General features: G+C 34.5%; 1 protein-coding gene across 4 annotated transcripts; it reads left to right on the top strand.

Moving 5' to 3' along the window:
• Nucleotides 1-2,058: 2,058 nt before the first annotated feature.
• ana1 (anastral spindle 1) lies at nt 2,059-14,769 on the top strand. Of its 4 annotated transcripts, none has more exons than XM_089733348.1 (11): nt 2,059-3,668; nt 3,759-3,966; nt 4,070-4,196; nt 4,627-5,372; nt 5,917-6,269; nt 6,902-7,015; nt 7,094-7,661; nt 8,761-8,788; nt 10,003-10,091; nt 10,562-10,601; nt 10,901-14,769. In XM_089733348.1, the coding sequence occupies exons 1-11, from the start codon at nt 3,600-3,602 to the stop codon at nt 14,700-14,702; spliced, it is 6,144 nt and encodes a 2,047-aa protein (XP_089589474.1). In that variant the 5' UTR covers nt 2,059-3,599; the 3' UTR covers nt 14,703-14,769. The 4 variants fall into 4 exon arrangements, with proteins under 4 accessions (XP_089589474.1, XP_089589475.1, XP_089589476.1 ...); XM_089733349.1 differs by having other exon boundaries at nt 4,627-5,144; XM_089733350.1 differs by lacking the exon at nt 3,759-3,966 and having other exon boundaries at nt 3,412-3,668; nt 4,627-5,144.
• Nucleotides 14,770-16,545: the final 1,776 nt, after the last annotated feature.

The raw sequence follows: 16,545 nt of genomic DNA on the forward strand, positions 1-16,545 counted from the left end.
ACAAATACGAATTGATTCTTTATAATTAGTTTATAATATGATTCTCAATGCATAAAAATTCAATAAATGGAACTGATTTTAAAATTTTATAGTATTAACAAAGTTGTGTAATTATTCTATTAAGCAGTGGTTTCTTATGATCTCTTTTGTTTCTTTTATCTCCAAATAATATCGAGGAAGAGTAATTAATTATGGTTCCAGTGCTTTATAGTAGATGCCATAAGTTCACATATTGCTTATAGCTATAATTACAGTAAGTGATTAAGTTTCATTAGGCAAATTGTGCAATTTTTGTTATTCTATTTAAACATTCACCTCATTCCGTAATCATAATTGCAGTATGTAGTTCAAACTAAAGATTGTTACAGTAAGTCACACACTTACTGTACCAATGCTAAAAAAATGTTTTTTTTTAAATTATTAATTCCTTAATATAAATAATTTTTGAAGCTTTATAATTTAAATATTATTTCTGAGTAAAAATAATAATAGGCAAATTGTTACAAAAGCCTATATTTATCTTAAAAAATTATAAAAACTTAGGTATGCTTTATACTTCGTGAGAAACGTCAAAAGTAAAATTGAAATCTTTAAACGCGTTTTTCTCAAAAGTGTCTCCAGGGCACTTACTGTATATATCACAAGCACGGCAGTATTGTTTAACGTATCTTCACAATATACATTTAAATATTGATGACAACTTCGAAAAAATCCATATAGCGTTCATTTACCACGATGTTTTAAATACCGAAGATTGATAGTTAAAATTAACGAATTCTACTTTAGATTTTTTTTACGAAGGATGTTGCATCCCTATTCCAAGAATCAAAATTGGCCGACACGCCATTTTGTTTGACTTTGATGCATAGACCTATATAATAGGGACACGACATATTGTTCTATACGTACAATTGCTTATATAAATAGCACCCATTTTGAAGGCACATACATAAACATATATCTATCTCGTTCTTACTCAGCACTTTAACTCGCAGGAAAACAATATAACAGTATTTCAGTGCGTACATAAAATGAAACATGAATATACGTAAATATCTCCGTCTCCGTCTAATGAGGCCGAAAATCCGCCATGTTTAGCGCGCCAAATGTCATTGTCACGTCAGTTCGGCTGTCTGTTTTGGGTTGTACATTATTTATTGACTTTGATATCGATTTAATATGATTGATTATATAAAATTTCATAATTTATCATGCTTAAAACATACAAAAATAATAATTAAAACGTATTTTATAGGATCTCAAGAAAGTCGATGCCCTAAAACTATTATCTATATGTATTTAAATTCATTATGGAGCCCTCATCCAAAAATCAATTTTTCGGTCAGAATCTATTGATCATGACACTAATCATAAATACCACTTTAAAATATGTCATCAAAACATATTTAGACATTCTGTTTAGATATTTCGGGAAAAAGGCTACCGACAAAATCTCTTCGGAACTATTTAAATAAAATAGTTTTATTCCGCAGTGAGTAAAACACTATTGTAAATTTGTTAAATATTTAATAATTAAGTGATTTTAGAGAGGAAGTCACAAGGAATGACGTTTGTAATTAATGAATAAATATTCTGTAGGTGTTTTTTTTTTCACGCGGTCCCTTGATAAGTTTAAAATTTGAATCACTCTCAGGCGAAAGTGATTCAAATGGTGCGGCGCACCTTCCTTGGGGTGCGCTGCGGTAGTATGTTACGGACTTTAGAGTCAGCAAAACAATTAAAATAGATTGTAATAGTCTAAGAAAAACACGTACTCAAAATACGATAACATTTAGCATGCTAGAAATGGGCTGATGGCTTTGAACTACGCCATATCTTTGTGTTTTGCGACAAACGACAACTTTATAAAATCAGTGTAGCAACTTTTAAAAATCATCATATCGTTTACTTGGCAAATTCGAAGGACGAACTTGTCTTAGATTTCACCCATCTAAATCATATCATATTTGCACATAACAATATACCTACTTACTTCCCATTAAATTAAATTTTGGTTGACGTTTCATTTCCATAGGTTCCTACTTTGAAGTAGGAACCTATGGAAATGAAACGTCAACCAAAATTTCGTGCCACTGTGACGTCATCTGGCCACAAAACATGGCGGCTTTAGTGCTGTACAAAAGATTTCAATGTTATCAGGTTTTATCGATAAACGTTCTTGGCTCATTTTATTTTAAATATTGTTGAGTATTATTTATTTGTAGAATTTATACTTTAATGGGAAGTAAGTAGGTATATTGTTATGTGCAAATATGATATGATTTAGATGGGTGAAATCTAAGACAAGTTCGTCCTTCGAATTTGCCAAGTAAACGATATGATGATTTTTAAAAGTTGCTACACTGATTTTATAAAGTTGTCGTTTGTCGCAAAACACAAAGATATGGCGTAGTTCAAAGCCATCAGCCCATTTCTAGCATGCTAAATGTTATCGTATTTTGAGTACGTGTTTTTCTTAGACTATTACAATCTATTTTAATTGTTTTGCTGACTCTAAAGTCCGTAACATACTACCGCAGCGCACCCCAAGGAAGGTGCGCCGCACCATTTGAATCACTTTCGCCTGAGAGTGATTCAAATTTTAAACTTATCAAGGGACCGCGTGAAAAAAAAAACACCTACAGAATATTTATTCATTAATTACAAACGTCATTCCTTGTGACTTCCTCTCTAAAATCACTTAATTATTAAATATTTAACAAATTTACAATAGTGTTTTACTCACTGCGGAATAAAACTATTTTATTTAAATAGTTCCGAAGAGATTTTGTCGGTAGCCTTTTTCCCGAAATATCTAAACAGAATGTCTAAATATGTTTTGATGACATATTTTAAAGTGGTATTTATGATTAGTGTCATGATCAATAGATTCTGACCGAAAAATTGATTTTTGGATGAGGGCTCCATAATGAATTTAAATACATATAGATAATAGTTTTAGGGCATCGACTTTCTTGAGATCCTATAAAATACGTTTTAATTATTATTTTTGTATGTTTTAAGCATGATAAATTATGAAATTTTATATAATCAATCATATTAAATCGATATCAAAGTCAATAAATAATGTACAACCCAAAACAGACAGCCGAACTGACGTGACAATGACATTTGGCGCGCTAAACATGGCGGATTTTCGGCCTCATTAGACGGAGACGGAGATATTTACGTATATTCATGTTTCATTTTATGTACGCACTGAAATACTGTTATATTGTTTTCCTGCGAGTTAAAGTGCTGAGTAAGAACGAGATAGATATATGTTTATGTATGTGCCTTCAAAATGGGTACTATTTATATAAGCAATTGTACGTATAGAACAATATGTCGTGTCCCTATTATATAGGTCTATGTTCCTACTTCATTGCTTTGATGAGCTGTAGCTGTCAGAACATCATAAATGTCGATTGTCAGTTCCTCTTTGATTCAATTTGAAGTTTTAAGTTTTGACCGTTTTTAATTGTTTATTTACCTGCGCCAAAACTTCTTATTTTATACCGTACATATTTTGTGATCATTTGCGTGGTTATTAGTATCAGAAGAAAATTCTCAAACTAATTCCTTTTTCAAACGCCAAGATGACATCTCAAACAGAAAATTTGAAAACAAATGAATTTCAACGACGGAGAAAGCTTAGACTTCAACAGGTGATTTTAAATTTTAATGTACTTTACGACATAGACAATTTACAAAAAAAAACATTTTATTAAGTAATTTTCGTCAACTAATATTTTTAGGTACGTGAGCAATCAAAAGATATTGCTAAGAAAATAAGACAGCGTGCTAAACTTGAAAAGCTGAAACAGGTGTCAGACTTCGACGTTTTCAAACAAAGGGAATATTTAATGAAACAAGGAGAACTAGTCAAACAATTAGAGGTGTTGTACTCAAAAGGAATAGAAAATGTAGGATCTAGTCATAGGAGTGCCTTAGAAGATCGACCTGGTAGTTTTATTGTTATGATAGAATTAAATTATAACCGAATTTTAATTAAGATCATTTGATTAAAGCCTTTCATAAGTATAAAATAAAAAAAAAACTGTTTTAGATGTGGTTCCAAAGAAATTAGATCTAACAAAAGTACGTGCGAGGGAAGCAGCCTCAAAATTAAGAAGAACAAAACAGGAAAAGTTAGATGAACAAAAAAGAATATTAGACAGAAAATTACAAGCCCGGTACAGTTACTTAAATAGGAATAATATTCATTTTTAAATTGCATACTTAATAGTGTAGAAATTTTCAAATACTTATTTTTTTACATGGTACTAAGTAGTTACTAGAAGCTGAAGAACACCACAGTGAATGTGAATATCATAAATAAACTTGAGACATGAGGTTGAAGCTCTCATTACATTAGAGTAAGGGCTGCCTAACCTTTAAATCTGAATGGATGCTCACTCATTACCAGTATGCTGGTATGGAAGCATCCAGATTTACATGTCTTACAATCAGTTGTCAACGCGCAATGACTTGTAAAACAGATTATGGAACAAACTAATAGTGTAATAACTACGGACAATATAAAATTTATATATTTTAAAATTGACTATTATATTGTAAAATTATCAAATCCAAAGTTTTCTAAATTTGTAATTTTATTTATAGCGAGGTAGCTAATGAACTAAGCAGAGATAAAACTATTAAAGCGTCAAAGAAACCTTCAGAGACACATCTTCAAAGTACTGAAATGGAAGAACCGTCTAAAGATGCACAGCCAGTAGCTCAGGAACAAGAGAAACCAAGCAGAAATGATATTGCCACTCAATGGGAAATGGAAGAACCATCAACTGAATTAGAACACAACATTCCAACATTAACTTTGATGGACGATAAAGACACTCCCACTGAACTTAATAATAATATGCCACAGAAATCTGACAATAGCAAGAGGTTAGATCTCTTTGCATTGAGTGAGGGTATGCCGTTGAGTCTTCGTGGAAGTGTCGTCAATGAAGAAAGAGTTTCAGTTAAGGAATCTGTAAATATAGTTTCAGAATTTTTGAGGAATAGAGCTATGCGTTTGAGAGAAACCGATCATATTAGCAGTTTAAACAAAAGTCAATGCGGTGATTTAGTTGGTGTGAAGGAAACTATTCTACGTACAAGATCATCAAGAACTGAAGGTACAAGTTATGTGTGTCATGTACTTGATGAACAAGTAATTCCTGTTCCATCTTGGGAATCTCAAAAATGTCAACTTTGTTATCACCAAGTTTTAATGCATAAAACAAATATCAATAATAAAATTTTGAATGAAGTTACAAAAAGAAAATCTTATCAAGAGCCATGTTCTAATCTTTCTCTCAGTAAAAAGAGTCCTATAAAAAAATCGACTGTGTATCATGGAAATAGTGAGCATTTATCAAATTTACTGTAGTTAAATATAGTTTTTTTTTTTATTATAGTTACTGGTACTAATTATCAATATCAATACAACAAGCTGTTTACTATGAGTACTCATGAATATACTTCACAATACTACCACTGTACACAAGTATATTATCGCTCTTAAACCACTGAGTTTCTAACTGGGTCTTCTCAGTGGGTTGTGATTTCAATCTCATGGTAGATTCAGAGACCAGTGTTATCATACTCTGTAAAATTGGGGCCCTGAGCTCACATATCAGTCTGTGAGTAGCTGGAATAGTCCCTTAGGCTACCAGCAATTAGGTAGGAAAAAAAACCTTAGTGTAAGAACCATAGTAGTGCATATTCTTAATCCCAAATAGCAGTTCATTAATTATACTTGTAAAGAGCCACACGTAACCACTGTTACAATGCTGTCTTTTAGTGTAAACATATTAATAATCTATTTAAATGAAATTAATTATGTAGCATGTTTGTTGCGTACTCAAGAAATATTTATAGTATTATATGTAGTTATACACATTTTAGGTAAAAATTTAAGCAATGAAAGGTTATTAAGAACCAGTGCACCAGCCAGTGGTTCTACTGGGAAAAAATTTATAACCATGTATGATCATTCCACACGAGATGCCAGAAGTATACCTGTTGTTAATAATGATGAACAGTATGTAACAAGGGATCGTGAGACTGAGGAAGATGCATATGTTAAAGCGATGATAGAATCAAATGTTGATAATTCGAAAAGTAGAGAGAACAAAGAACAAACAAGAATTAAGAATATAAGAAACAGAGTAGCAATGACAAAGGAATCGGTGGAGAAAGAATATAAAGATACCATGAATTTTTTGAAATCACTACCAAAAGACATGAATCAACCAACCGTATGTAATAAGTATCAAGCTCAACAAAAAATATACTGTTACAAATGAGTCGACTATTATCAAAGCCGGCAATCTGACTTTTGGACAATGATTGGTAAATCAGAAAAACGAATTATTGACTTTGTATTCCATTGGCAGTCACAAAACTCTTCGGAACGACATCTTAGATAAATAACAGGTTAACTATTAACCTTTATTTAATGCAGGTTTTGAACCGTATTCTTTGAAGGAGACGATTATATTCAAATCAATCTGTGTGGACATATCAATAAATTTTTTTTTTCCAAATGCACAAATTGCCACCTTTGATAATAGACGACTCAAATATGCTTAATATATCTGTTAAGCAACGCAAGGTGTACCATATTGATTAGCTAATTTGAGGCAAATGAACTAATATTGTTTTGATACTAGTATTGAAAGCTACTGCTAACTCAGTGGTAGATTGAGTACCGTCAGCTTCCACTATCCCCTTTAATTCGTTGAATATTTATGGTGAGCCATACATAAATTACATTTCAAATGGCCAGTATTGTAAAGAGGCAACTTCACTGGTGAAGACCTATCAGTTTCCCTTTTTGGAGTCTTAATTATAATGATTAACTTGCCTAACTGTGTCAACGTATTTGTAGAGGAGCTCCTATATGGACGAGAATCGTCAGCAGCTGCAGCAGGAGAGACGACAGCACAAGATGCAATGTGAATTCAGAAAAATACAAAGGGAATGTAGCAGACATAAAAAAACAGTAAGTTGCATTTATTCTTTTTTTTTTAAATAGCCATAAAAATTAAACAAAGAAATCCAATATTTATTTTCTACACAGAATGGACGAAGGAACTCGAAATCACCAATCAACAACTTTGAAAGTGGTGACTTTCAATATTCTTGGATGCCAGTGCCCGAGAGTGACAATAACCTTGCTATTCATACGATCCCAACATCTGTTAGAGAAGGAAAAGTTGGGAACACAGTTAAGTTTAGCAAAGTAGACAGCTATCATGAGTACAGATCACGACACAAACACACTCCGCCTACTAAGGATATTAGTAAAGAAAATCAAGCCACTAGAAGAATTGAAGGTTTGATAGTTGATAATGATGATAGCGACATCAGCGAGACTTCCTCAGTTACATCGAATGTCAGTTCATCTGAAAACATCAGGATTCAGCCAAAAAAAACGAATGTGCAAAACGACAGTGAAATTTCTGAGGCCGATAGGATTATTATTTATAAAATTTTGGATTCTAGAAAGAACAAAAATTGCAAGAAAAATAATAAGCTATTGACTGAAATCAAACAATCTTTAGGGTCGAATGTTTGTAGTAAAAAACCTGTACCAAGTACAGCTGATGAACCTGAAGAAAAAGATTCAGCAGAACATGTAGATGAAGGTATATTTCATTTTTAGTACTAGTATAACTTAATGTCTCTACTTACAATGTTGTTCTTGAACAATGGCTTTTTTTAACGAGGTCAGTAGAGCTCATACTGTGTAGATATTAATTTTTTATGGAAGCATGTAGAAACATCAATATGAATGCTTCTGTCCATCTCAGGGCATAAAACAGAAGTCTGTATCCGTATACTGACCACCGTCAAACTGTATGAATGCTTTGTGGTGTATAGAGGTGTACGATGGTCTCGCCTAACAGAAGCAGAGTCGCAAAATGCACTGCCACTAAACCCTCAGACATAGCCCACTGAGTTTCTCGCCGGATCTTCTCAGTGAGTCGCGTTTCCGATCCGGTGGTAGATTCTGCAAAGCACGGCTCTTGCTAGGGTTCGTGTTAGCTACGTCGTCAGGTTTGACCCCCGTCAGCTCACCTACTAGTTAAGGTTACGCTGAAATAGTCTCTCAAGACTATCAGGTTAGGTAGGAAAAAAAACTACCACTAGTAATATAGATAGGGGCTTAGGTTGAGTAGGAAAACTGACTGAAGGAGACTACTGCTGCAAACATGGTGGAAGCTGTAGCAGTAGTTAGGGAATGTCACACCTGCGTTGTTGGTCGGTCGAGACGATTGACTGACATTCTGATTATAATAAGTGCTTATCCGGAGGTGTTGCTAACACTGGCCCTTGCAAGAGCAGTGTCTTCGCAGAATCTACCACCGGATGGGAAACGCGACCCACTGAGAAGATCCGGCGAGAAACTCAGTGGGCTGTGTCTGTGGGTTAATTTACTCGTCGAGTCCTTCGTCAGAAGCGACGGGTTCGGCGAGGACGGCGACCGGTGCTTGAGGTACCTAAAAGCACCGTTAATGGATCGGAAGGATCCGTAATGACGTGTTTAGGGCGACGCAACGTCGACTGTTTACCATTCGATCCACAGGATCGGGTGTTCTGTTTATTAAGATCGGCGTCGCATAAGAATATTACAGGCGCAATCAAGCCGAATAGCTAATTAAAGCGTAATTCCATTTGCATGTCATTGCAAAATTAAAGTACCTAAATCGAAAATTTCCATTTAATTTTTATGATTATTTTCAGGTGTATACGAACCAGTAAACGATAAAGGGTATGTGAGCAAACTTTTTTTGTTTTCTTTTTTATCTGCAATTAAAGCAACCAGATGTGTTTGAAGAAAGTCAGTAAAAGCAAACTACATATTAGTATGAAGAAACAAAAAAACATGTCAATCTGGGTATATCGATAATTATTATTGGCGACATTGAAAGTCTAATTAACTAGATCGATATTTGAATTAGAAAATGAAGTAAATGATGATAACAAAAAAAAAACATGATTTAAGACTATATATCATATCATCAGCCTATAGTAGACATAGGCCTCTCCAATTGCACGCCACTGAGCACGATCCTCGGCTTTTCTTATCCAGCTCTTGCCAGCCACCGTGCATAGATCGTCTCCCCACCAAACTTGAGGGCGCTACGTTTGTCAATTTGTGGTCTCCACTCAAGAACACATTTACCCCAATGGTTATCGGTTCTCCAGCTAATACGTCTAGTCTATTGCTACTCCAGCCTGCTAATCCGCTGTGTTATATCGATAACTTTGGTTCTCTGACGAATCACTTCGCTCCGGATTCTATCTTTCAGAGAAACTCAACATAGCCTAAAACTGTAGTTATGCTTAATTCGGCGCTCATTTATGGCGCAGCCGGGAGTTCAGAAATTTCTGTGTGCCTTATGTATTACCGTTTCTGATTCGGAACTCTTACCTTACATACAGTATAACGTGTCCGAAGGATGTGTCGAGCTTAAAACTTCGCTAAATCAGCGTAGTATTATAATGCGTCGATAACTCAGCCAAGAATTGTCAGGCGTAAAACTATCAGTTTTAATTAAATTATGCTGTCTTGTTTGTTCGTCCAAATGCCATTGTTTTGGCTGTTGAACTGCTTGAGGTAACAATTTCTTCTGCTCAATAATTTGGCATAATATATCAAATACAAATTTAAGTTCCCTACTGTTCCTAGATTTACTGTACTCTTATTATGTTAATGTAATTAATTTAATAAAACAAGTTTCTTATACTTCAGGCTATTTATAGAAAAATGTTTTAATACAAATGTCGAATTGTGGCACAGCACCGAACAAAATTGCTGGTGGTAACTAATAGTTTTGCTTCCGAATAAACCATAGTTTTTAGTGTTCACTATTCATCTAGTATCTAGCTTATATGGCGTGTCATATTCATTTAAATGAAATAAAAATTTGGTAATGTTAAAGTGAGCAATATAAATTTAATATTCGTTTGTATTTTTCATAGGAATCCTCAAAATACCAATCAGAATGCTTCACACAAACCAGAAGGAAGTAAAGTTTGCCAATGTAGCAAAAAATCGAAAGACATGGAAGGTATAATTTTTAGTACGCCCTTTTTTTTTTTTTTTAACGTTGGGGAATCCATTTACGGATACCCGGTCGAGGGGGGTAACGGACCGGGTTATGTCGGACTCCGGCGCCTCCTGAGAGGAAGAAGGGGAGAAGAGAAGGACCGAGGTCCTTCACCTCCCCCAATTTAATATAATAAAAAATCGAAAGACATGGAAGGTATAATTTTTAGTACGCCCTTTTTTTTTTTTTTTTTTTAACGCTGGGGAATCCATTTACGGATACCCGGTCGAGGGGGGTAACGGACCGGGTTATGTCGGACTCCGGCGCCTCCTGAGAGGAAGAAGGGGAGAAGAGAAGGACCGAGGTCCTTCACCTCCCCCAATTTAATATAATAAAAAATCGAAAGACATGGAAGGTATAATTTTTAGTACGCCCTAAGCAAAGTAACAATATTTTTTCAATTTCAATACATTATTACTCTGTCTTGGCAGGAGCTGCTAATCATTGGGATATCAGTGATTCATCAAACAGGTGGGTGCATATATATTGAATAAGACTATCCTATTATTTAAATTATACTGGTAGTAAGGGTTTATGTTAGAAGTAGTTAGAAGCAGTAAGTCTATACTAGTACCACTGTCCTGCCTGTTTCGGCGCAAAGTAGTCATACAATTCAGTTTATAGATCGGGAAAGCCATTAAACAATGTAATTGAGATTTCGACATCATCTCCACGAGCTCTGGTATATACTTAGCACAAGGTAGGCCGTAACCCCATATAGTATAATAAAATTATAATTTAATATATTTCATATAATTTTTGGTCAACAGAACATCAAATCTATGCGTGGCTTGTAAATGTGCGTGCTCTAAGTCAAGGACCAGACATGTTAGTCCGCCCCCGCCACTACCATCAGCAGCGACGTCCACTACATCCTTCAAATCAGCAACCAATGCGGCAAATAATACCACTCCAGATTCTGGATTTATCAAACTCATAGAAACCGGTGGCCACGAAGCTGGAAAATTTTACATCGGAGCTTCAGGATTTCTAAAAAACGATAATTATGAAGTGGTCATACAGTTGAGAAAGAAATACGACGAGAACAAACTTGAAGAAAAAACAGAGTCAACGGAAGTAAAACAAAATACGAAGGAGACACATCTTGAACCAGAGGCAGCCGCAGAAGATAACGCCCAGTCTGAGAGGGAAGTAAGTGCTGTCCAACATTCCAATATGGATAAGTCTGACGCAGTGACAAAAGCTTCAGAGATTAATGTAAATAAAGGCGACGTTTTCCCAGTTCTTCCTCCGGATACAGTTACTGAAGCAGGACAAAACGACATCGCCTCGAATCAGGCTGATTCACCTAAAGCTTCGCTTTGTGATAAAGGCGTAGAAACTTCTTTTAAATTATCTTATGTGATGCCAAGTAATGCGCCGAAAACAGACCCTGGGCCCCGACCAGGAACCTCGACGTATACTCAAACAAGCTTCAGCTCTCCGAATAATAGACCAGTATTTTTTCATATGAGTTCTTCCACGTCTACCGCTTACATGAGTCCACCTGAATTAATCCTACCCAGATGTCTGAAACGTGGACATTGTAAACACAAAGAACAATTCTATGAGTCGTCTCGTGTTCAAAGTCGGGAAAAACTTGAACATTACAATCAACATCATTATAACGAAGAATACAGTTGCAGCTGTAAAAGATGTATACAGATTCCCAATAAAAGAATGTCACGGAAATCCAGAGACTCTGTATGTTATAAGGATTGTACTAAATCTAAACATACTCCTTCGAATACGTCTAGCTGCCTGAGCTCACATAGGCACAAAAAATGTGCAAAGAAAAACACATCGTCAACAAAATTCAATAAAAACGAGAATCAAGTTTCTGGAAACTCTAAAAAATGTCTTAACAGACATAATACAGATAATGTAACTAAAAAGCCTTTGCAATCTGTATATAACTTGAAATATAAAGACAGGCCTATATTTGTTCAAACCAACTTAAACCCCGTAATAAAAAGTTACGTAAGCAAATTGTTGACTTTAAATAGGGAAGGATTAAAAGCTGTTGAGGTAGTCAATCAAGATTGCAGTTCTGTAGCCACGCCAGGAAGCTCCATCGTCAATGAGCCTAAAAACATCAACCGAACTAAAAGCGCGGAGACTCAAATATCTTTAGAACAAATAAAACATATAGTAAAACAAAAATTTTTGAATGAAAATAAGAATTTTCCACCACCAAATGAATGTATCATGGGAGATTTTCAGAAGAGTCCATTGAAACAAAAGCCAAGGCTGTGTCGAAAGAAAATAGTACACAAGGTGAAATCTTTTAACGTTTCAAAGAATTTGAAGCCCAAGGCAACACGAGTAACACAGGTGTCTGTGGAAAAACTTGCTATTAGCTCCTCTACATCTTCTATGAAAGACGATACGGAGACATCAAACAAAGATAAACCTAGCAGCAAAGCATCACAAATTACAAGAAAAATAGAAACTGGTGGTTCTGTATTCAAACCAAGTCATTCAAATCTGCGATGTGCAGAAACGAACAAAAATAATAAAGAGGAGAAAAGAAATAATAAAGTCTCTTTATCTATTAACGTAAAACTACAGGGTCAACAGAACAAGATTAAAAATAATATGCCTATAACAGATCAATCCGGATTTAATACGCGGCCTTGTGATTGGGTGCTTGACGAATCTAAACAAAACAAATGTGAAATTCCGATGACCACTGGAACTCAAACTGTTAACGAAGATTTAAAATACGTAAAATTAGCTGTCGATAAACTTCAAAATATGGAGAAGATTGCAGACCTAACTGAAAAATGTACTAAGCGTCTATCAAACTTGGCTAAAGTGTTAGAGGAAGTAAGGAAAAATAAGTCACTGGTTTACAGCCAAATCTCGTCCTCAGATAACACTTCTGGTTCAGAACACAGAAATGAAAAAATGATAAATAGTAAATCTCCACCGTACACACAATCTGACGAAGATAATGAATTACAGAATAACCAAGTCTTCTTAGGAACTAAATCTGTATCATCTAAAGATACAACTATAAGTTCAACTGAATATATCCCGTTTTTAAATGATATTCCAAAACCGCCACCAACTTCCTTTGACTCAGGCGACACGCATCTTTCGGTATCACCAGTTGTAAAGTTGCCTGTAAATTTTGATTCACATTTACCATCCAGCTTGGAAGTAAATATCAAAACAAGAGCGAAACCACCTCCTGCGCTTTCGAGGATTCATTTGAAACATGGCAACGATCATATAATTCCTCATGAATTATCAACAGTTTTAGAAGTTGACTCACCCATGAGTCTCAAATTAAAAAACCAGTCGAACAACAAGAGCGAGAATCCTGTCAGTTCAGTAAATGTAGAAAAAGTAGAGTCAAAACATGAAACTTTAAGCAGTTCCCAAAATAGAGAAACATTGGTAGATCCTGATTTATTAAAAAGTAATTTGGAAGTTCCTAACCATAAAATTAAAATGCCCCGCAACAATGAATTGTCAAACGTCTCTAAAGTACAGATGATGGATTTAAAACAGTTCAATGAGATTATGTTAAAGCCATTCATAACATTTCAAGAACATGCCAAGCAATGTAATATTTTACATAGCGATTTTGGTAGTGAAATTGCTAAAGAAATAGTTACTGATGAAATTAGTTCTCTTCACTCTGATGGCAGTTTACCAGATGTTATAGCTGAATTGCTCAAAAGGAACGTTATAAGTGAACCATTCAAATATGATACAGTTTCGAACATTAATTCCACTTCAATATCATCTGAATCTACGATGTCTGTTTTAGCATTGTCAAAAACTAGAAAGGATAAAAAGAAGTCAAGCGTTATGTTTAACACTAAAGAAAATGCGGCCGAAACATCAGATTCATTAAGCATTTCATCAAATCCGGATTTAGAGAAAGCGTTTAAAAATTTAGGAATGGGCTGGGCGTCTTCTACTTTAAAAAAGACAAAAGAAAGGTTGGCTCTTTCATCATCAAGTAATACGTCCAGTTCTAGTTTATCTCAATTCAAAATAAAGAGTTTTAATAACCACGAAATACCAGCGTTGGTGACTGATTCGGTGTCGTCCATTTTAAATTCGTCAAAAAACACGAAACAAAAATGTGTTGTACCAGAAACCTCGAACGTCGAGCAACAGACATCTTTAATAAATTCAATTACCGTGAAAGACTTTTTGAAAAATGAACTAGCCAAGAAAATAACTTTTACCAATAAGACTTACAAAGATGATTCAGAAGAATTTGTATCGTTGTTTGAGACTAAAATCCCTGAAGGTATGAAACATGATTCTGACAATACCCGTGAACAGCCTTCGATGGACAGCATTCCGAGTGGAAACAACCGAGCACGTACATCAACCCCTGTACAAGTTTACAAGTCGATGACATACCAATCTAGTTCAACTTCAAACTTGTCCAACGGCCTATTTAGTAATGCCGACGACCTGTCTTCGGTAAAAGGCACATCGAATTCCATGAAAAATCATTCCGCATCAGAAAAGGACGACTTACTAATTCCAAAACTAAGTTTGAAGACGAAGATGAGTTCATCGGATAGTAGTAAAAGTGATTAATTGTTGTGTTACATATTTAATTTCTGTATCCATGTAATTTGTGCAAATATATTTTATTTTTGATGAATTATGTTCTATAAAGATTTTTAATACATTTTAGCAATACATTTTTATTAACTATCCAACTGAAAATTAAAAATGAGCTCATGCTATACAAAATGAGCACATTCATTTCATGAATACAATATATACATGTATATACTTGGCTGTAGATATAGTTGTAGACAAGTATAGGGCATATTCTCTGGAGTTGCTTTGTTACTACCTATATTCGTTTATTTGTGTGCACTTATGTACTATTCTTGTGGCACTACCTACTTAGTACCCAGTGTAGTGTAGTACAATCTTCGTGTCGGCTTTCAAGTTGTCACTTTACTCTCTGTACCTTAGGCTGCCTGTCCACCGGAGCGGAGCGAGGCAGCGTAGCGGAGAAACTGAGAAATATTAACCAATATGATTGCACAAAATCAAAATCATAAGATTTCAAAATGATTTTTAAATATTAACCAATAAGATTGCACAAAATCAAAATCATAAGATTGCAAAATGATTTTATGCAATCCTATTGGACTTATTGATTAATATTTCTCGCGTTTCTCCGCTCTGCTGCCTCGCTCCGCTCCGGTAGACAGGCAGCCTAAGGACCAGTTCCCTTTAACCTTTCTTCTTCTTTAGATAGGTACCGTAGTTTAGGGGAAAAGGGGTTAGTCTAGGATTTTCTTTGCGGCCTTAGTAAGCATGATTTTGTATTTTTAACTGTATCGACCAATTTTAATTTGAAGCTTGCAATATTTTTTCTTTAATTTAACGACATTCAGTGGACTTTTCATTGTGAATTTAAGAATAAAACGGTAATTTGTCAATCGGGTCGGTAAGCTACAAAATTTAGTCTTACATTTTAAATATCTTTGTTACTTTTTGAAAGGACAATGCCCAAAAGTGGGCCAACTTTATGTCTAAACTTTTTGTACTTGAAAAACAATGCCTTATTTTTTCACGTTGTTTAGTTTATGTATCAACATTTCTTTCACCCTGGCATTGTTTTACAAAAAAATAAATTACTTATTTGATAACACCCCAAAACTGAGTGCCATAGTTTTTAAATTCGCCAATAGACAAAGGGGTTAGCCCATACAGCCTTATAGTAAACCTATATGCTGCCAAACAAAAGAGTTGTCTGTAACTTGAACAACAAATAAAAAAAAATAGTAAATGGTTATAATTCACAGACTTTTTAGTTTATTTTTGTTCAATTCAATATTTATATATTGTAATAATAATTATTACTTTATATAATTATTTTTGATATTAATGATTCCATTAGTAAAAATCTCAATGGCCTACCATTGCTCTATTCTTATTATATATGATCAGAGAGTTTTGGCGGCAACCCGAGTGAAGCGTCACGAAGTTTTATTTTAATGTTTTTTTAATAGTTTAATGTGATGTATAATATATAAATTGGGTGTTGTTTTGCGTATTAAACGTCAATAATCGTTGTTCACGATTATTGAGGCATTGGAATAAAACTGTGGCTAACATTAGCAGTGACTGTTTTTTTTTTCAAGATAAAAGATCTGCGGAAATTCACGCTCACTCAGTGTGCTATTCATCGAGTTGACGTCAAAACTCCCAAAAAGCAATAAAAAGAGATACACCGACTTTTTATTGACATTAAAAAAATATAACTACGACAGACTAGGCTGTATAGGCTACGCTCTTTGCCTAATTATTGGAGAATTTAAAAACAACAACAACAATATCGTTGCCGGCTTCCGGATTTTCATTTCATTTTATTATTATTATTATGGTCTATTAATAATAAAATGTACGTAAGGGCTTA

The sequence above is a fragment of the Bombyx mandarina genome, chromosome 15, assembly GCF_030267445.1.
Source record: "Bombyx mandarina strain Sakado chromosome 15, ASM3026744v2".
NCBI lineage: Eukaryota > Metazoa > Arthropoda > Insecta > Lepidoptera > Bombycidae > Bombyx > Bombyx mandarina.